At 45.6% G+C, this 22,661-nt stretch overlaps 1 protein-coding gene across 2 annotated transcripts; it reads right to left on the reverse strand.

Annotated features, from left to right (window-relative positions):
- Window positions 1–12,357: 12,357 nt before the first annotated feature.
- LOC120700200 (E3 ubiquitin ligase PQT3-like) lies at window positions 12,358–16,870 on the reverse strand. Of its 2 annotated transcripts, none has more exons than XM_039984418.1 (7): window positions 16,455–16,870; window positions 15,971–16,061; window positions 15,234–15,374; window positions 15,063–15,118; window positions 14,370–14,750; window positions 13,424–14,198; window positions 12,358–13,176 (listed from the first exon to the last, which is right to left on the reverse strand). In XM_039984418.1, the coding sequence occupies exons 1-7, from the start codon at window positions 16,639–16,641 to the stop codon at window positions 12,723–12,725; spliced, it is 2,085 nt and encodes a 694-aa protein (XP_039840352.1). In that variant the 5' UTR covers window positions 16,642–16,870; the 3' UTR covers window positions 12,358–12,722. The 2 variants fall into 2 exon arrangements, with proteins under 2 accessions (XP_039840352.1, XP_039840353.1); XM_039984419.1 differs by lacking the exon at window positions 16,455–16,870 and adding an exon at window positions 16,170–16,416.
- Window positions 16,871–22,661: the final 5,791 nt, after the last annotated feature.

Raw genomic sequence — 22,661 nt, forward strand, 5'->3', positions numbered from 1 at the left:
GTCATAAAGCACATGCTGTCGGCTCCTGTTCTGAAGGGTCGACTTGGAAAATGGATGTTTGCATTGTTAGAGTTCGATATCCGGTACCAGCCCGCTAAGGCAGTTAAAGGTCAGGCGCTAGCAGATCTTGTTGCAGATAGAATCAACACTGATATCGCTACATTATTTATACGCGCTTGGGCTATGTTCTTTGATGGATCGGCTTGTGATGATGGGTGCGGCGTGGGAATTCTGCTGGTATCGCCTCAGGGGGCAACTTATTCCTTTTCAATCAGGATGAATTCCCCATGCACTAACAATCTGGTAGAATATGAAGCCGTTCGCAAAGGAATGGAATTACTTTTGGAAGCTGGTGCAAAAGCAGTGGAAATATTTGGGGATTCACAGTTAGTGATTTCTCAGCTCACGAAGGAATATAGGTGTGAGAGCGAGGCTCTTTTTCCGATATGGTTGCAATGCCGTGAGTTGATGTCACAATTCAGGTACATCAATTTCCACTGGATTCGCAGAACTCTGAATAATGAAGCTAATGATTTAGCACAGATGGCTTCCGGATATAAAGAAACAGCCGATGGAGTGGACGTAGAGGTTCAATTTCTAGAACCTGGTGATTGGAGAGCCGATATCTTCAATTACTTGAAGGATTCGGCTCGGGGGGCACCCAGAAGGATAAGACTTAAGGCTATGAAGTATGTTCTGATAGGGGATGACATGTTCTACAGAACCTTGGAAGGACTACTTCTTAAATGTTTGGGGCCTTCAGAGTCAAATCGGCTCTTGCATGAGGTTCATGAGGGAGCCTGCGGTACTCATCAATCGGCTCACAAGATGAAGTGGCTGATCAGGCGATCGGGTTATTACTGGCCTACTATGCTTGAGGATTGCTTCAAATATTACAAGGGATGTCAGGCATGTCAGAGGTTCACCAAAATTCAGATAGTACTAGCATCGGTGATGAATCCTATCATCAAGCCGTGGCCATTCAGAGGCTGGGCCATGGACATGATTGGCCAGATCAACCCGTCTTCCAGTAAGGGGCACCAATGGGTTTTAGCTGCCACAGATTATTTTACAAAGTGGGTAGAGGCAGTGCCCATGAGGTCAGTAGCGTCAAGAGATGTGATCAGCTTTGTCAAAGAACACATCATTCACAGATTTGGGATTCCTCAGACCATTACGACTGATGGAGGATCGGTCTTTATATCAGAAGAATTCAGGAGGTTCGCTGATGACATAGGGATTAAGCTGATTAGATCATCTCCATACTATGCCCAGGCTAATGGACAGGCTGAAGCGTCCAATCAGAGCCTCATCAAGCTGATAAAAAGGAAAATTGATGAATATCCTAGACGCTGGCATGAGGTATTGTCGGAGGCTTTGTGGGCATGTCATGGGTCCACTAAGACGTCGTCATACCATCTAGTCTACGGCCAAGACGCTATGTTGCCTTGGGAGATCACGGCTGGATCAAGGCGTGTTGAGTTTCAAAACGATTTGACATCTGAACAATATGCAGCCTTGATGAATGATAACGTGGAAGACCTGACAGAATTAAGACTTTGGTCATTGGAGAAGATTAAGGAAAACAAGGCTAAAGTCGCTCGTGCGTACAACAAGAAAGTCAAGCCAAAGAATTTCTAGGTTGGAGACTTGGTCTGGGAAGCAGTGCTGCCATTGGGGACTAAAGACAAGAAGTATGGCAAGTGGTCTCCAACTTGGCACGGGCCATACAAGATTGATCAGGTTTTGCCCGGGAATGCATACATGCTCGAGGAGTTAGACGGCGTCAAGTTTCCTGTCGCCGTTAATGGCCAACATCTCAAGAAATATTTCCCGAGCATGTGGGAAGGCGAATCATAAAGCCGATGAGATCCATCCAGCTGTATTATAACAGGCCAACACGTTGAGTTGGCCAGTAAAAAAAAAGAAATAGGCCAACACGTTGAGTTGGCCAGTAAAAAAAAGGGAAATAGGCCAACACGTTGAGTTGGCCAGTAAAAAAAAAAGGGAAATAGGCCAACACGTTGAGTTGGCCAGTAAAAAAAAAGAGAAAAGAAAGAAAGAGGCCAACACGTTGAGTTGGCTAGTAACAAAATATATAAAGAGCGAGATAGCCGATGCATAGCCATCGACTTAAGATGTTTTAAACGAGTACAAGTTTCAGGATTAACAGGCAACATCGAATGTTTCTGAATAAGTTCTACTAGTTCAGGAATTTCTCTATGGCATGGATGGCTTCTGCGCGCACGGTGTCAGCTTTTGCAATGATCTCTTCGTCATCTTTGTCATCGCCTGTTACTATCTGACGACTCAAGGTGCTGATCTATGCAAACTCTGCATGTATTTGTTCGGTCATTTTTTGGGCTTCCTGCTTGGAGTTTGCGATCGAAGCCTTCTCCTCTTGGATCTGTCTTTGGGTATTGCGGACCCTTTCTTCAAGTTCTGCCAGTTCCTTTTCCAAGAGGTTGAGTCGTTTTGTACTCTCAGAAAGATCAGCTTTAGCATCCAGAGTTGTCTTCTTCTGGTTGAGCAGCCTGCACTTCTCAGCAATGTCAGCTTTCAGAGGAGCTTGAGAGCGGCGTAGCTCCATTCTTTGTTGTGCTGCCTTCACCTCTGCACGAAAGAAGGGGAGATGGCCTGCTGGCCAAAGTTTGACTTTGAGTGGCTCTGGAAGCTGGGATTCGATCTGCTCAAGGACTTCTCTTATCTTGCTGGAATCATCGACCAGGATGGTGATTGGAGCAGACAGTAGGTCCTTGACGAGTTGGAACTGACTTGCCAAGTTGGCTGATTGCTGCACGGGTAGTGCTTTTGCCCCAGGGATGGTCAGACCCATTGATGTTGGGTCGAAGGAAAGCAAACCTGAAATATCAAAGCCCTGCGGAAACATCTGAAGATTAAAGCAAGGATCATCAGTAAAGCTATCGGTTAGTTCAGAACTGACTCTTGTAATGTTACCTGTTCTGAAGAAAAGGCATTGGTCGGTTCAGGTGCGACCGTCCTAACAGAATTTGAGTCAGCATCAAGAATGTTGACTATTTCAGCTTGTCCTTCGCATGATTCTGCCAGAAGATCGGGATTTATGTTTCTCTCATGCTGTATTGGGCTTTCAGCATCAGGAATATCTTCAGCTTTATCCTGAACATGCAACTGCAGTCAGCCAGAGTATTCGTATGAGAAGTAAAAGTTTCAGAGAAGGGGAAATACCTTGTTGGAGTTGGCACCCGATGGAGTCGGGGAAGATGGGACAACTTTTTTGGTTCTTCTTGCAAGCATCTTCCTTTTCTTGGTTGGAAATTGAAGGGCAACATTTGTTAAAGTCTGTCTTCGTTTGGAAGCCGGCTGGAGCAGGTATGGCTGAGCAGCCATTATCATTTTTTTCATTGTTGGAGATCCCTTGCAGAAGAGCACATTAGGGGCCATGGGAAGAAAGTGGAATGGCTCCCAGTTGCCAGTTACAGGTTCTGGACCATCTTGTTGCTGCATTCGGGGTGAGCAGAATTAATAAAGTAAAAGATAGAGGGTTCAGAAAGGTGCATATATAAATTCAGTACCTCTTCTTCAGAAGATACATATTCAGGGTCGATTTGCTGTAGTAGAGGGCCTAAGGCTTTTCTGAACACATGTGTTTTCCACATACCCCACCATGAGCTGAAGTCAATTGATGAAGTGACAAAGTTCAAATCGGCTGGTATTGGGATGTGGAGGTCATCAAACATGCTGTAGCATCTCGAACTGGTGAGGCCATCAGGAAGTTCGGCTCTGCTCTCCACCAAGTGGTGAATATGGAAGTGGGGAGGGACTTGTCCTAAGCCAAATTGCTGAGCTGCTATGACTGGTTGGTAGGTTTCATAACCTGGCTTGATGATCCTATTGGAAGTGCTAATACCAACAGGAAGGAAGCCAGGTCGGATCATCAGAGAGTATAGATGCCGAGTGCTGTCATCATCAGCGAAGCTGTCTAGTCTGAAGGCAGTTGGGTTCTCGAAGGCTTCAGATTCAGTGTATGGGAAGAAGAGAGGATTTTCTAAACCTTTGTAGAAGACTCTGAACCACTTTGCTGCATCTGTCGGGTTCAGTCTGCTGCCAGGAAGACTAAAAAGAGCTTGGCCATAACTGGTACATCTAATTGGCTTGCCACTCTCATTAGGAAAGGAATTCTTGGTCAGGCCTTGGAAGTTTGGAATCTGGTGTTGAAAGTACAGTTGTGCCCACAACTGGATGAACCACCAAGGGCCTCCAGTTCTCAGTTTCTTTTGATTAAGCAAGTTGGATGTCATCAAATGGAGATATCTGTAGGTTTCTCCAAGGAAGAGTTTGCCTAGGCCAGTGCGTTTGCCATGGGCCAGATGGTAGGCCAAAGGAAGATAGTTTTTAGTTGGAGCTAAAGAGGGACCACAAAAGACGAAGTGTTCCAGCCAAAGATTTAAGAAGGCTGTGTGTTCCTTTTTGCTCACTGGGCCTTTGGTTTTCATATGCTGATTCATGTATGTGCTCCAGTTTGTGCAGTCAGCTTTAGATGAAAGTTTGAAAGGAACTTCTGTCATCCTGTGAGCAGCAGGGTTTGGAGATTTGATGTCAAAGCCGGTGATCATGATGACATCTAGCAGAGTAAGGGTCATGGGTCCATGACCAAAGAGGAAACAGTTTAAAGCATCGGACCAGAAATAACCAATGGTTTTCAGAAGGTTTTCATCTTTGTCAAGATGAGACAGTGATAAGCTAAGTGCATATGCTATGTTTAATTTTTGCCACAAGGGCATGTAGGCTTTTGCTACTCTGCTGTACCATGTTATCCAGCTTTCAGGCGGATTGGGCCAGGCTCTCAGGCAGTCGGCCCAGGAGTTCAAATCGATGTTTTGGCTCATGAAAGGGATCCTATTTGCTTCACAAGAGATCAAATCTACGGGGTTTTCATAGGTCCGTGGGCCAAGACAGAAGGATTTTGGTTCAGAGGGATGCGGCAGAAGGATGTCTGACACCTGAAGTTCAGAAATTCAGAAGTTCACATTTGGTGTCGCATTCAGAGTTTAAAGTTTCAGAAGCTTGGTAAGCTAAAGAAAACTAAAGGATTAGGCCGAGTATTACCGTCAGGCCATAAATTGCTGCATCGTTGGTTGCAAGATTTGCCATCCGAGTTGCAGAATCCGCCATGGATCAGATCTGTTGGTCTAGGGTTTGACTACTATCGGCTCTGATTCAAATTCCGGATGATTGGAGAGGTTCTTGCTCGAATATGTAGAGCAGGGTTTTCGAATTGCACTCGAATTTGAGAGTCTATTTCGAATTCGATGGGAGTGGTACTCTACTCGTGTGCGGGTTGCTTCTGATTTGAATTTCATCGGCTCTCAGATATTTATAAAAGCCTGATGCGTTGCCATCGGCTTTTTGGAAAACAAATTGAAGACAAAGTGATTAAAGGAAACTAACTTCATTAGAAGGAAAGTTTTTTACAAGGAAAGCCGACTTTTACAAAGGATTTAATCCTTCGGCTTTGTGATCCTACCCCTAAGAAGCTACCTACGTCTACCAGTCGTAGGTGTCCGAGCATCTACGGCGCTTGGGGCTTCGCGCCGGAGCATCTCCGTCGTCGCCGTCGTTGCCGCTGTCGTCGGCGGCGGCGTTGCTGCTGCCGCTGCTGCTGCTCCGTCCGCTGCTGCTGCTGCTCCGTCCGCTGCTGCTGCTGCCATCTTCCTCGCTTCCCTCCATGGGAGCCTTGAGGAACTGGCAAAGATTACCGCCTGCCGCCGTGTCGTCGCTCGAGGAGTCGATTTCCTCGAAGGAATCGACTCCCTCCCAGGAGAAGCCGTCATCCTCGGAGCTCTCCAGTTCCTCCTGGAACAGGAACTAGAGGTCTTCTTCTCCTTCGGTTTTGGGCTCGTCCTCCTCGGAGGCGACCCCGAAGTCGAACTCCTCTGCATCCCAATGCAGAGGAGCCAGCGCCTCGTAGGCTGCTTGCGGGTCCCACTCGGGAGTTGGTTCCCGACTCTCAGAGATGGAATCAATGGAGGAGGCGGAGAGAGAAGAGGAAGAAGGGGAAGAGGAAGAGGAGGAATCTCCAAAGGAGTTGGAGCCAGAGGAGGAAGAGATCGCCATGGTCGGCGGGGGATGGTTTTCTCTGTGCTGTTGGCTTCGGGAAGAAGAAGAAGGTTAGTGGTGAAGAAGCCGATTTGAGAGGGGATTAAATAGAAAAGATTAGAAAATGGATCGGCGGTTTCACGTTTTACGAAGAGGCCAGTTGCAGAGACGTTGCGTCTTCCGTGGTGGTTGCAGTGCGGTTTTAAGAGCATTAACCGGAAGATGAAGTGACATAGTGGTTTTGGAATTATCATTACCAAAACCAGGGGGCATGTGTTATCGCCACAAATTAACAGGGTTAATTTATGGGCCAAAAGCAAGTTGGGATTAAAGCAGAAGATCAAGAGGGCTTGTAAACCGGCTCCTGCGCGAGCATTTGGGCCACATAGGCCGTGTATCTTTAGGGTTAGCTTAAAATTAGAGATAGAGTCCAATCGGGACAAGATAGATAGATTGTTTCCCAAGTTTCCGGACTATAAATATGTATCTTATGTTATTCGTAAAAGGAGAACGTCCTCACGTTTGCAACATCAATCTCGGCGCAACGCCACCCCTAATTCTAGGGTTTCATCCAAGTAAGCGTCATGCTGCCTTGATCGCTTTGCGCGATCAAGGCAGTATTGTTCTTACTTTTACCTTGGTATTACTCGTACTGAAGCGTTTTTTATGGCGAATAGTGCTAGTTATCTTGATGTTCCTAGTAGAGCTTTTAGTAGATCTATCATGCTTTCATCGCTTATTTACTACGAATATCACGTTGTCTTTGCGCGATCATGTCATCATCTTACGCTAGCTCTTGTTGCATAGAGTTAGCTGCGCAAAGGCAACACCCTGCTTCTTTTATGTTCAGTAGATCTAATCTGTTATGGTTGTTCTCATGCTTGGGAATTAGCATAATATCTGCTAGGTTAGGCCTTGCAAACGGGTTGAACGATCCGGCGGCGTATTAGATGCTTTGCTTTGATCTTGATAGGGAATTGATCCGGGAATTAGCTCCTGCTTGTTCTTAGGCCTCTGTTTTGGTTGATACATAGTTATTTGTTACGTTTGTTAGGCTCAATTACGTGTAGGATGATCCGATCTAGCAGTGAAGCTTTACCATCGTAGATTAGATTAGCTAGATTTAATTGAAGCAGTTTCCATAATTATGCCTTACTCACTGACATCCGGAGATACATATCCGATCTGACACCGGGACTCGATCGGCTCCTATACAGCCGATGCAAGAGTCATCCCGGGGAGCCGACACCACGGCTCGGACTAATGTTTACACGTGTCTTTGTACGCAGGCAAATCGTTTGAAGCACGTTCGCACCCTCCTGATCGGGTATAGGTCAGGTGGCACACCCGGCATTCTCCGTAATCTCCGGGCGCGTGACTGGATTGCGGGCCGTCGACGAGGGAGCAGTGTCTGCCAGCGCATCAAGTGACCTCCCGGCTCTACGTGTTGCTTGTCGCCGCTCGCCGGTGGGTTTCGACCAACAACAACAGAGCCTGGCGTCGGATGAGGTAGGGCATCGAGGGTGCGGAAGACTTCAGTCTTGCCCCAGTCAACGGCCGTACCGTGTCCGAGGGTCGTCGCCCATGCCCGCCGAGGGTCCTGCAGGGGAGAAAAGTACAAGGGCAGGCGGCACAGTGGCGAGGGCGTGTCAGGCAAGTCAGCATAGGGCGCCGCAGACCTGCACCGCGCCGGGAATAGCGGCACAGTGGCGGGCGCAAGCCGACGGAACGCCGATCACATCCGCTGTGTGGCATGGTGGCCTACGCCAGCTGACGCAGCCTGACACCATCTGACTCCCCCCCCATGCCGTGGAGTGGTTGGCGAGTAAAGGCGCCCCGTCCCGTCGGGTGGTTGGGCCGCTGCCCCTGTATGCCGAGGGCAGTCTCGAGCGAGGCGGAGTTTCCCCCCGCGCCGAGGCCCTGCGGGGGGGGGGGGGGCTTGGCTGAGGGAGCCTCGAACGAGGCGGAGACTACCTGCGCTTCGAGGGGCCTCGGCAGGGAGCCCTCGAGCGGGGCGGAGATTGTTCCACGGCTGGCGAGGCCTCGGCGGGGCCGTACCGTGGTGATGGGCCATGGGCCGAACGTAACTTGGGCTTCCTGTTCCTAGAGCAGCTTTGGGCATCCGAGTTTGGGCGTCAGTACTGCTCCAGAAAAGGAATCGGCCCAGGTACCTGTCCTGTTTTGCGCGTTTGAGAGTGTTTTAACCTAGGGTTAGGGTGCCCCATAATTATGGTACCCGACGTATTTGTTGGAGCAAATTGAAAACAAAGAGTATAGTTTATGTGATGGGCTAGTGGTATCTAGGCTCCAGCAAATTAATGAGCTCGGCCCGGTGCTCATTTACGGCCAAGCATGTCGGTAATTTTGTAAGCTTGAAAAATCGAACGTGTTGAAGCGAAAACATTAAAATTAATTATTTTTACACCGAAAAGTAGTGAATTGCACCGTCCAATGCCGAGGCTAGCCTGACTTAAAACTCGGATTAAATGTTGTATTGAGTTATTGGGTGAGTTCGGGTACTGATTTTGGGACCTGAGCCCAGCGCGACCTGGAAAATTCTCAATTCTAGTGCCGTCCAATTGTCGTGGTAGAAGGAGATCATTGCACCGCTGCTGAGGCAGAAGGAGGTCGTTGCGCCACTGCTGAGGACATTTGCTGCTGGTGATGTAGCGGTATATGTCGAGGAGCGAGGCCCCTAAAAGGCGAACATGGCAGGCAATACCACGCGGGTAGTGCACCACGTTCCCAACATGAACATGCTAGTGCGGGGGCTGCCGTGCCCTTGCCAAAGCTTGTCCACCACCTCAGAGGAGTTGGCGCTTGTTCTGATCAGTCTCGATGCCAAGGCCGACCCTTCTCTATGGCACGTGGCAGTCCTGAAAGTGATCGGGTGCTCTAGCCTAAGAGGGGGAGGGGGTGAATTAGACTCTAATAAAAACTTAGACCTATGGCTCCAACTAGTTTGCACAAAACTTAAACTAAAACATGCTATCTAGATGTGCAACTAAGTTGTTCTAGTGTGAAACCCCTATCCCAAAAGAGTTTAGCAACCTATAGCCTTTCCTATCAAGAAACTATTCTATGAAAGTAAAGGCACCCAAATTGCTAGTATGAAATGCGGAAGCTTAAAGAGTGGGATAGGAGATAGCAAACTCTTGACGCGGGTGTTTATCCCGTGGTTCGGTTAGCCACAAAGGCACACCTACATCCACGTTGTTGTAGCACTCACTAAGAGTATTGCTACTCGGCCACCAAGTCTCTTCCGTGAACACAATCACGGTCACCTTGGCCCCGGATTCCACTAAGAAGCTTCTCCACAAATGATGGGGGTCTCCACATCCCCCGCACAAAGATGTCGTCGCCGCTCCACATATATATCAATATGTGTGATAAGTATGATGATACGTCTTCGGTGCAATTCTGACCGCCTTGTAAACAAAGCATGCATTGCACGATTCATCGACCATCTGTAGAGCATTCCAGCCGGGATCCTGGTCGAGAGTTGGTTCAGGACGCATGAGTGTTAAAATGTTTGCCTGATGTGGCTGGAGGTTGGTGTGCCAATGTCGTGATGTTTGCCTGATGTGGCTGGAGGTTGGTGTGCCAATGTCGTGATGAAGGGGGTGAACGAGCACTGACGGTCCCAGAGAAGAAAGTCTCCTCCAGCTAGCGAGACAGCAGGGTGGCTGGATCACACGATCAGTGCGGCAGGGCAGAGGACCTTGATTCTTCTTGTTGGTTATTCTTGATCGGTCACAGACTGTACGTACTACAAAAAAAAAACTCCAACGCCGTAACAAAAGTATCATGAGAAAATTGCAATTGAACACTATGGACGACGGCATCCGCCATCACAAATTTATTGTGTCCAATTAAATAACATGAGCAGCATTTCATTGCAGCGTTTAGTGCAATTAAACACACCATCAACATCATTCTAGTGTTCGTCTACGTACTGTTAGTTTTCTAGAACAACTAACCATACCCACCATACTAACTCTTGTGCTATCATATTTGTATACGACGGTGTTTGCCTGTCTGTTGGCATTGTTTGAAGAAAGGGTTGTTTCTTGTCTCTGATTTGAGTTGGGAAATTGTGAAAGAAAATTTTGAACGGGCGGAGGCATGGAAGAGAAGCACAGGAACACTCTCCAAAGGCATGTACTATTTTTTTTTATAAGGATGCACCTGTTGGTGCAAGTCATTCAACCAGTGCTCATATATACATCATCCATCATGAATGTAAAACCTGAAACAAGCCGCCTGCCAGGCTAGCTAGTTAATTTTCTGTTGAAATAATAATAGGCAAAAGTCCGATTTACACTCTCGAACTATCGCAGAAAGTCCGATTTTCAACTTTCAACTACAAAACCAGATAATATAGGCCATCCAACTGTCGAAACCAGACAAATTTGGCCCTTATGGTGGTTTCGAAGGTGGTTTTGTATTTTTAAAAAATTAAAAATTTCTAATTAGATCTATAAAATCAAAACTAATTCATTTTGAATCACAAAAATATGAAACTAGTACCAAAAATTTTCTAAAAAACTAACCTAGCTATTACTGCTCTATTTGAATCTTAGTTATTAAAAAATAATAGATATAACTACAAGCAACCAAATATTATGAACATAAAAAATTTGAATCTAAACAACTGACAAGTATTGTGCCAATAGATAGGTTACATTTTTAGAAAACTTTTGATACACATTTCATATTTTGTATTTAAAATGAATTACTTATGAATTTTATAGAAAATGGAAAACCAGCTTCGAAACCACCTAAGGAGCCAAATTTGTCCGGTTTCAACAGTTCGATGGCCTCTGTTATCGGTTTCATAGTTGAAGGTTGAAAATCAGACTTTTGTGATAGTTGGAGGGTGTAAACCGGATTTTTCCCTAATATGTTTCACTTCTAGTTCTCTCGGTGTCATTTATTTTCTTGAGCATTGGTCAAAAGAAAATGCTGTCAAATCTTGGAGTGCCAAGCATGCTCAAATCAATGTAAAACCTGCAATTATTGTATCTGAAACCATGCTACTAGTACTATAGATAAAGACATGAATACACTGAATATGATGCTATCGACACTCTGAATATGATGCTACCGTGCTACTTGGGCACTTCAGACTTAGGCTGGGTTCAGTCTGTCAAGGAAAGGCCTGCGATCTACTTCGATCCCATCCTGCATCAATCCATCAGTCACGGATTGCTGCCATTGAACATTCATGGAGCAGAGAAATCAGAAGCATTCGAGATCGTTGCCAATGCTGCAGGGACACATCTAGCGCCATTGTTGCGCTCCTTCTACATCGACATTCTATGTCAGCCGCGTACCTTGCGGCAAACGTGCTGACCATGTGACATGATCGATGTACACTCACCGATATAACAGGTTGCCACCATATTACCCGCCACATCGGCGACCGATGATGGAACCGTGTCCTTGCTATCTGTTGCGTTGAAGATAGAGCATGCCACCTAAGGCCGCCACGGCAATTGCTGCGCAAATCAAGTTGGGTGATGATGAAGCATGAGAAAACGAAGCGCCTCACCCGGTCACCGAGAGTGAACTCAGCTACGCAAGTCAAGCACCACAATGTGTTTTGGTTCCCTCCAATGCTTCAGAGTTCCATGGCCCGTATACACAACTCCTTGTCCTTGAGACCTTGACAGTGAAATTCAAGTTGTTCTATTTGTTGCAACACTTTGAATGGGCATCCCAATGAATGGGATTATATTTATGATGTGATAGTGGTGTAGTCTTTGGTATTGGCCTAGATAGAATCTATTCGTTGCTTCAGTCATCTAGTAATCGTTCTTGCATCATTCATCTACCATGAGTTCGTTTTCATGGCGCATGATTGTGGTTGTTTGCATGGTGCCAATGTCGTGTGCACTGAAATGAACAAGAGGCCGAACGAACAAAGAATGCATGTCTCCAATGCTTTTAGTCCCGTACCGGGGATCCAATCAGGAAGGATGGCACTCAAATAGATGGCCCGGCGAAGGCATGGTGTGCCGCATGACCCCAACATGTCAGCACACCCAGACCACGAGGAAACCATCTTGAATTAAAAGGAAAGAATTCACCCCCGGCCACCACGATCTCTTAACCCAGGCGCATGACACATCCGCCTAGCCCTTTTTTTTTTTGCATAGCCACGTTACATCCTTGTCCAAACATAACTAATGATTAACTAATGATAGCCATGCTGCATCCTTGCTCAATGATCACAAGCAATGCAAGTTCTTCGTTACAGGCACGAAAATAGCCATGTTGCATCCTTGCTCAATGATCACTGATAAGCAATGCAAGTTGTTCGTTACAGACACGACAAATTTAAAGCTAGAGAAAATCCCAGTTACACTAGTTGATCTCTAGTTAAAAATTGACACAGATCGTTACACTCAGCTCAGTGACCTCTAGTTGGATCTCAAATTCTCAGTGACAATTACAATTCATTAAGCCGCCGGCTTTGTTTCATGCTCGACACGCAAGATAAATTAACTGTAAATCCTCACTCCCTCAGGCATTACACTAACAACATCAAATATTCCCATGAAAGAGCACCGGAGATTCCATCACGGCGCAACAGGATTCAGGAAGTACAAAAAACAAAACTGCTTGCATTGTGATCTGCCCTACCAACTTCGCTTGAAGTTGCTTTCCTCATCGCTCGAAGTTGAGCCCTCGTACGCGTGCCTCCTGTATGAGTGCCTGGAGCTGGATTTCCGACTCCTAGAACGCGACCGCCCCTTCCTCCTACCATGGAACTCCTCATTATAGTCATCAGACTCAAAGCTACCACTGTCCACTGCATGTCTACGCTGACTGCCATCCCTTGGACTGCTAGCAGGATGTGTTCCAGCCTTCTTCCGACTATGGTACTCCGCATAGTAGTCATGGGACTCAATGCTGCTGTCTCGCGTCTCTCGAACCGATCTGCCACCGCTCCTGGATCCTCCTTTCTGAGCTGAGGTGCGGGAATGATGAAGCTCTGGTTTCGGAGCTTGTGGACCTATGCTTTTGCAGCTGTTGGACAGCCTTGCGTGTGCAGAAGCTTCATGACCTTGGAAAACTCCAGGCTGGAATCCACTGGTGCAGAAATCAATAGTCAGAAATGGTCAGTGCAGCAATTCAGAGGTGAGATAAGATGTGGACAATGGATTGAACAATGAGGGAAATGATAATCTACAAAATATGTCTCCAGGTGCAAAGGATCCATACAATCGGCACAATCTAGTGCTTCCACAGTTCGGTTTGCTAGTGACTGCAAGTGGCACACAAATATATCTACCTATTAACTATTTGGTGTGAATTTACCACGTTGAACTCAACACACCTGTAATGGCTTGCTGGGTAGCCATGCATTCCAGGAATGTGCAGTGGTAAGTTGCTGATATCATTGACATTATACATGCCCATAGGGTAGCCACTGGAAGGCATATTAGGCATAAAGTACAAGCTGTAAGGATCAGCTCCCCAAGGCAGTCCTCCAAGTCCCAATGAAGAGTTGTAGAATGATGGTTCAAATGGAATGTTGCAATCATATCCAGCACAGTTGGCATCACCATTTCCAGTTGCAGCAGACTTCTTTTTCTTCTTTGCTGACTTAGTCTTAAGTCTCTTAACCACTTTTCTCTCAAGCTTCCCTGAAGCTATTGCTACTCCATCAGGTACCGACTGTTTTTGACATCTTGGCTCTGGAGCAGTTTTCATGGCATCTGCTGGCGCTATGGTCTTCTTTACTGACGTGTTTTCAGTCTCTTCGGTTTTACTCTGGAGATCAGAACGTGTCTGCTTCTGATGACAATCTATTGGATTCTTGCACGCATTTATCAAGAAACTACCTTCAGTAGCAGCCGATGGTGTGCTGTCCATATGTTGATTATTGTCCCTTTTTAACACAGCGGATGCAGTGAAGCTGATAGATTTGCCATCTAAATTGCTGCTAATGGAGCTTGCAAGATTCCCCGTACCACTTGAATGGCCACCACCCCTTGATGACAACATGCTTGAGATTGTACTTCTAAGAGTTTGATTGGGAATTAGGTCATCTGCAAGTATTTCGACACCACAAATGCACGTCGCTTGGGCAATAATGTAGTCCCGTATGCCTGACAACAGAAAAACAAATAGGCTGGTTGAGGTTATTTTTCATGCAGTATGAAACCAAAATACCTTCAATATACCCAAATTTGAGCTACTTACACCACTAAATTATGAACACGGGTATATTGCAACAACTATCAATGTGCAATCCACTTTACAAAATTTGCACCACTTACATTTATCACAGAAACTATCATAACAGCACTTGCTTGTCAACATTGCGTCTGTCATAACCTTCTTGCATAGTGGGCAGTGGAGTTCTGCTGGCAAGCTATCACTGGCACTGCTAGACATGCCCTGGACACGTTCTGCTGGGATACCATCATCAAAGCTAGATACTATGGGTATCAGTGACCTGGTTCTTCTGGAATCATATTTCCTGTCACCATAATTTGGGCAAGAATGAATAAAGTGCCCTGGGACTCCACATTTGTGGCAGATATAGCCAGGTGGAGGTGGCTTGCTTCCTGATGGGCAATGCCGAATGAAATGTCCAGGAATATGACAAATGCGGCAGACATAGCCAGGAGGGGGTGCCTCCCCTTCCGATGGACGGACTGCAAATAAATTTTCAGGATCAGAGAAGGTGTGCAAGTTTCTTAAATAAAATGCAAAATAAAAACATAGCATGAAAATGTGAACAAACTCCTTAGTCACTTATAACTCCAATTCTTTCAGTTGAATGATCATCATTTGGCATGAACATTGTCTAACACTATAGCATACCAGCCTATCAACATTAAACAGTGCATCAGGAGAGTGTTACAGTTAAATCTGGCTAGTGTGATTGGCTTGCAAGTGACTAATCATAACTAAATGTCAACGCGAGTCAAACTAGAAGTGAAAAAGCATACACATCAGTACATTACCATTATGGCGGCCCAACTGTTCACCGTCATATCCACCTCCAGATGAAGAATCTCCCCTACATAAGAAGGCAAAATCAATCAATACTACAGCAGATGTATACATAAAGAAACTATTATTTGAGTTTTCCAGGCTACTACCACGAAAGGATACAGGAGTATTATGTATCTTACCACTTAATCTCTGCTGCATCAATCACATTTCTAATTGCTGCTACCTCTTCATCATCAGTTTCTGTAATTGCACTTGATTTCAAAGTTGACTCAGCAACTGTCTTGTTGGATGCCATCCCATCATTCTCTAAGACTATGGGCCTGAATACAAATACCAGCTCTGTTACACAAAAATATAGATAATTTTCCGTATGTTATCGCCTACACAAGGTTCCCCTCAAATTTTTAATTTGATAAAGATGGACAAGACTTTATATCATCTGTTTGGGGGCAAGATTAAGAGTATTCCCAATATAGGAGGTTTGAATTAGTGCCCCTAAGAGTCACCACTGTCTATTAAATGAACAAGTTTTAAAAAATCAGTCACATTTTGAAACCTTGGCACCCCTATCCAACAAAGGCATGGAAAACTCTCTGCCATTTTAACCAGACTCGTATACTAGTAAAAACAAGAAACATTGCAATGTTCAGTTTCTATTATGAACGATAATTTATCACTGCAGAATTAGAAAAATTATCTTTGACTGAACCCGATTCGCAGTTTAATGTTAATTTTCTGTATGAAGATACAGGAGACACCAAGTTTCAAAGTGAACTCTTTGCAATGATCTACACCCTGCATTACCTTAATCGAAGTTACCGGACTCAAATTTTCACTCTCCCAAATCTCACTGCGAGAAAGGAGTAGTAACAAACAAAGTTTTAGATGGTAATGGAGTCTGGGGAGGAGACAGTACGATGTGTTAATTGCGTCCGTCGGATGTCCAGCAAGCCGATGGACCAGCACTGTAGAATTCTGCGGTATCATGGTATTTCCATCAACGTATTCTGCACCCACAAGCAATTAAAAAAACATGGAAACCAAGCACGAGACCACTATTATATTATACGAACACTCTAATGACTCTGATTCTGGGAACAACATCATAAAACTACCTAGCATCCCAAGAAGATGAAGCTCTAACGAGAACAGATCAAGATTACGGCTATGGACATACGCAGCATTCCTCTGTTGCGAACGCAGAGCTCACAACAGGGGAGAACACCTCGGCATCGAACAGAAATGCACGCCCGGCCGGCCGGCCCCCAAAATTACCGCGACGCACGCGACCCGATCAAAAACCCTGCCCCTCTATCTACGGCACGATCACTCGCGCTCCCGGCGGTGGTCGCCGGAACCGGCGCGACGCGGGGGTGGGGTGGGGCCGCACACGCACGCACCTTCCCCGGTGCGGGGGTCGCAGAGCGCGATGCCGTCCCGCGGGCCGCGGCCCCGCGTCCGGCCGGCCCCGTGCCGCCCCGTGGCCGCGATCAGCCGCTTGAGCTCGGCGACGGAGGCGAAGGCGCCGGGGACCTGCACGGAGAAGGTCTGCAGCCCGCTCCGGTACCGGTAGTGCACCACCCCCATGCTGGGCCGGCCGCGCCGGAGCACGCCCCCTTGCCGTCGCCGGCTGCCGGGGAGGAGCGGCGCCCGACTCGTGGCGGGCGCGGCGTCGGGGGTGCCGGGGGCGAAGTGCGGCGGCGGAGGTGAGGGGCGTGGTGGGGTTTGGAGCGAGCGAGCGAGTCGGCGGCGGCGGCGGCTTACCCCCGGGGAAGGCGTGGCACGGAAGCCGAGGTGGCTGCGGAGGGGAATCGCGTGAAGCGGCGAGTTGGGCTGTGGGCCGTGGGAATAGAGGCCCATGGTATGTGGGCTTCGAGGCCCATGAATCGATTCTGGTAGAATGTTGGTACGTGGGCTTAGAGGCCCATGATTTTGACGGGGTATGCTATGTGGGCTTTGAGGCCCAACCAAGCAAGGCCGACGAGCAGCCACGTACGGTGCCAAATTAAAGCTGTCTATGTCAAAATCATTGTGGTTGCGCGGTGCCTCGACCTCCATCGATCGTCTGAGGTCTCGATGCTGCCGCCATACGTTGTCATTATTATCTGAGATGGAAAAATAACTCTGAAGTTGTGAAAGGAATGGCACTAATCGACATTTTTAGGACACAGTGCAAATGTGACATACCTACTACTTCCTTCGTTGCAAATTATAAATCATTCTGATAAATTTAGATGTACTAGTCTATCAACCCGTGCTTCCGCACGGGCTAGTTAGAAATATCTAACAATTATCTATTTCACGTTCTTTTGACCTATTAAATATTCTAATCTAGTACTGTAAATATACATATTTATCATTATGTAATTGTAATAAATATAATAGGTTTAGTTACTAATATTTTTTCTCACTTTGCATCACACATCCATATGTGTTTGATATGTATTCAGTTAAACAATTTGTTTGAGCTACGTGAACAACATGAAAATTAGTATTCTTATCTCTTCTCTTATACATAAATATATGGCGACAAACACATTATGCTTAGTATTTTATATAAATAATAACATAAATAATATATTAATAATAATAGAAATAGTAATTTAGAATTTTATATTGATGCATGTTAAGATTTTATTATAATAATATAATTTTGATTAAGACTTTGGGTTTATTTTAAATTTTTGTTATCATTGATAACCAATATAAAAATTTAAGAGGTTATTTGATATTATTTTATAATGGCATAAGTGGGTAATTTACATGAAGCTTAGGGGGTTACTTTAGATTATTTTTTATAATGACGGAGGTGGGTAATTTAAATACATGTTTAGGGGGTTACTTTAGTCTATTTTCATAATAAAAAATATGGATAATTTATTAAAAAATAACAGATACAATGGCTATTATGATTAGAGTTGTCAATTGATGGCCGGATGTTTATGATTTTAGTGAGAATTTATAGGATTTCTCTATTTTTTTAGACTGTCCACCTAGGATCCTAAGTGGTTTCACCTAGAGGTTTCAAAAGGAGCATTCAATTAGTAATAGTAAGATAATAATATAATAGCTATAAATCTAGATTTGTTAAAATAACCTACAATTTGGAACGGAGAGAGCAGCTAGGAGTGCAGATGATGCATCCCTGATGCGGATGGATGGACCACTGTGCCATCTAGGAGTGCAAGAAGCAAGCAACAATGAACATGAGCAAAAAAGGGGGTGACGACGGCATCTCCGAGTGTGCAGCTGAGAGATTTTTTTTGAGGGGTAGTGTGCAGCTGAGAGTTCTTTCTTTCTACAGGCGAACGTTCAGTTGCGCGCTACTACATGCGTAGTAAGGGTGGCACGATTCAGTAAGTTTCAATCTTTGCAACGGCTCAATATACCGCAGCGAATTTGTCGACAATGATGCCTCAAATTTGTATAAATTTTACACGACCGCAGAATTGTGTGTGCACGATCTATCACATGCCATATATACACACTGTCCTTGTACAATGCACGAGATGTCTACTACATGAACAGAATTGGTACGTACTACTACGGTACTACCTTCTCATCATCATCATAAGAAACATGCTAAACTAAAAGGCCGGCGCACTACTCGATTTATAACAACGCCCTGTTTTTTTTGGGACGGGTTAAAATGTATCCTGTTGTCAAATGGAGCAGGGCTACTATAGTTACGTTTTTATCCACCTCGGAAAATGCATTTTTAGAGGACGGGTGACACCATCATCCGTCCTGAGATTTTCTTAGAAAACAACAAATACAAAATAGGGAAGTTCAAAAGAGCCGGGCACTCGCTTTTCATGACGTAACAAGGATAGTGCCCCAACGATACAAAGCTAGCTAGCGGTGCTACCTTAGCTTGGACCCTAGTTCATGCCGAATCACAGGAGGCATCTGTCTTGTGACGCCGCCGCGATGGCGATCGACGATGATTAGAAGCATTATATACCAACAACAATTAAGAATCGATCACCAGGCTGATCGTCGATAGATCAGCAAGTCATGCTCATAGGTTCCTTCAATCATCTGGAAAGGTCGCCCTTGGCCGTTTCCGGCGAACATCAGCGGCGGATCATGGCGACTAGATCCTCGAGACCGCCGCTACCTTTTTGTCAGGAGCGATCGACGATCAAAGTTCTCGAAATAAAATGGATCGGATCGGATAAGCAAGCGAGCGAGACTACTAGTTACTGGCTAGTGATTAACATTGATAATTTTAGTTGCCAGCTGCAAGGGTTCTAGAAGGTGGCCTGGCTTGCTTGCAGAACTAGTCATGTCACTAGTGTGCGTAGCTCTATCTGTCGACTGATGGCGAGGAGCACTGACGAATGAAGCCATGCATGCAAGTACACCAGTTGGCTAGTTGACGACTTCTTTAGGGGTCTCGATCGATCGATCGTTTGGTTAGCTGCTTTAGGTTTGTCTCTTTGCTTCGCCATGCTCGAGAGTTCAGAGGTCGTAGCATCTTATATATACTATCTGCATCTGCATGCCTAACTTCTTGCTTCCAGGTTGCACAGCCCCTTTTGTTTATCTTCGTTCTAGCTTTTGCAGTGTATATTACTTGTATGATCGTCAGCACACTGCTCCCACTAACTGAGACAGGGTCCAAATGTCCCAACAAATTTTTTTTATAATGGTAGAGGTGGGTAATTTAGACATATATTTAGGGGGTTACTTTAGTCTATTTTTATAATTACAGAGGTGAATAATTTATTAGAAAAGATAATAGATTCAATAACTATTATGATTAGAATTTTCAGATTTATGATATGAATACAGTTATGTTTCTGATTTCTTGTAAGAATTTCTATTTTTTAAGTGTCCACCCGAAAAGAAGCCTCCAAACTTCAGTTAGCCTGTTCCGAACTTGGAACCGCGAGGAATCATTATTCGACGGAACAGTGCGTCTGGCGGCTTCAATCAATGAGATTTGCAATCCGCAACTAATTTTGTCCGCATGCTGGAGCGGCATATGGTGGCCACGAGAAACGTATCCGGAGAATCAGCCCAGGGATCAATCAGGTGGTGAAATGGCCAACATGCATGGCTTCTCCAAGGTTACGTATGCCTCCTCCTCCTCCTCCTCCAGGTGGTGAAAAGGCATCGAGCACAGAAATAATTAGTGGACGGAGCTGAAGCACTGCAGACGACCTTTGTAGTTTTGTACACATTTTGGCCAAAAAAAAGAGAAAAGAAAAGAAAATAGAGACATTATCGGAATTTTGTCCGCATGCTGCAGCGGAATATGGTGGCCACGAGAAACGTATCTGGAGATCTTGAAATGGCCCAAATGACTTGCTTCTTCAAGGGTACGGTTATGTACGTACGCGTCTCGAATTACTGTTTAATTTACTACTACTAATGTACAGTATTTCTTTGAACTGATTATATATATTGTCTGATATAGATTACTGGTGGCTAAGCTCAAACCATCGTCATTTACAATGAGCAAGCAGCAAGCATCCCTGAAACTGACGATGAGGGGCTAGTAACTTTGGCGGCTAGCTGGTGGTAAATAATTAATTAACTTTTGTGGCGTGTTAACTTTTGGCCGGGGAGGATACACGCACGTACGTACGCCAGTAAAAAAGATAAGAACGTGCGTACATTCGTGTACGTCCATGAGAATGGCCGCTGAATTTTCCAAGGAGATGGAGAGGACCAACCATGCTGTACATCAAGAAAATCTGTGTCGACAAAAGTGCTGCGACGAAAGCATCGACGCGTATCTTTCGAAGAAGAAAAAAAACATCGACGCGTAGCTCTCACTCATCTCCTGCCTGCATGCGGGCTGCTGATCCTCTCGGTGCAGTGAAAAAAGAGCGCGGTAAATCAGCTGCGCCTGCGCACACAATTAATACATAGCCATCAAATAATATAAATTCGTTCTTGGCGTTTTCTCCGGAGGCAATGCAAGGCGGTGGCCACCAGAAGCTTATTTCTACTAGCGACGACGACGGCGACGTGGACGAAGGGAAGCCATGCCCCGTCGCCGTCCTTCTTGTGGACGGACACGCAACGGAGGAGAGCGACGAGGCCGGGTCCAGGCGTCAGCCACACCAGCCAGGCAGCCACCGGGCGACCGGAGAGGACACGCCGGGGCAGCGGGCGGACCAAAGCAACAGCAGCAAACATTATTTGCCACGCACTGCACGGCCGGTGGTATCGCCGCCGACGTGGTTGAACGGCCTGCGTCCCGTCGCGCGCCTTCCTTGTGGACGAGGAGAAACACACGCAGCTGCAGGCAACAATAATGGCGAGAGCGAGTAGTGATCATATATATCCTGTGTTGTATTATGTACTAGCTGATCGAACAGGACACACCAAACAGCGACCAAATTAAGTGATGATGACGATGATGATGATGAACTCAAGCGATTGATGGCGCAGCATGCATGCATATGTATATAATGTCATTCCAGCATTTAAGTGCCAAAGGTGGCATATCCTCATATATAAGCATAGCAGCACCAGAGAGCGAGAGCATATATATACTCCTCATAATTGTTTGAAAAATGATACACGTCGTCCGCCTCACTTTTGCTACTAGCTAGTGGAATGGTGTAACCAAAATATATATAGGTTGTTTTATTTTTTTTCTAGATTTATTGTATTTGCTATATATATATATATATATATATATATATATATATATATATATATATATATATATATATGCATCCGGCCAAATACAACGCAAATATTACGAATTTAATTTAGAAAAGTTAAAATAACCTATGTTTGAAAAGGACACATGCATGCATGCATGTCGCGGTCGTGGGCGCGAGGAGGGATCTTGGGCACCCCCGATTCCACTTAGCTGTTGCGACATGCCGCATTGGCGCTAAGCACTTGTACTTTTATATATATATATATCCTTTCTTAATTATATATACACAAATAAATCTTTGTTAATTAGCCGTCTGACGCCAAGTACTACCTCGCTTTGCCTAATCAGTTACCACGACTGTTATCTTCTATATAGGCGAGGGCGTAATTATCGATGCGGGGTTGTACATGTGGAGCATTATATTATCCGCTTGACGATCTAATCTAATACTAATATACACCGCATGCTTATTATATCTCCGATGGCTTGCTGTCTGCTTTTCACACGGCACGTCAGCACATGCATATGGGCATCAACATAGCCCTGTGACAATAATTATCGGTGGCATACGGAAAATATGATATCCACGGAAAACAGCGGGGTACGTTACTGTGAAATTTCATCGTCCAAACAAACCCCCTCGGTAGAATACGAAAGCTAGCCAGCCAGCCATGCAACCAAAATCTGCCCCTTTTTTAGTTTTTAAATAAAAAAGATCTGCTCTATTTCCCAGATTTTCCCCTCTTGTACGAGCTGAAACCTGGAAGAGAGGCAAAAGCGCAGCGCCGCCACTTGTGAATGAATGATGAACAAGGAAAAAGGCGGGGGAAAAAACCTCGGCACTTTGCACACCTGCTGTGTTTTTTTTTTTTTGGGAACGCACACCTGCTGTGTTGCGAGAGTTGAGAGGCCACGTCGGCCTCCGAATCAACGGACCAAACGGCTCCCAACCATTTAAAAAGAGCACCCAGGCAGGCAG

This window comes from Panicum virgatum, chromosome 3K, assembly GCF_016808335.1.
Source record: "Panicum virgatum strain AP13 chromosome 3K, P.virgatum_v5, whole genome shotgun sequence".
Taxonomy (NCBI): Eukaryota; Viridiplantae; Streptophyta; class Magnoliopsida; order Poales; family Poaceae; genus Panicum; species Panicum virgatum.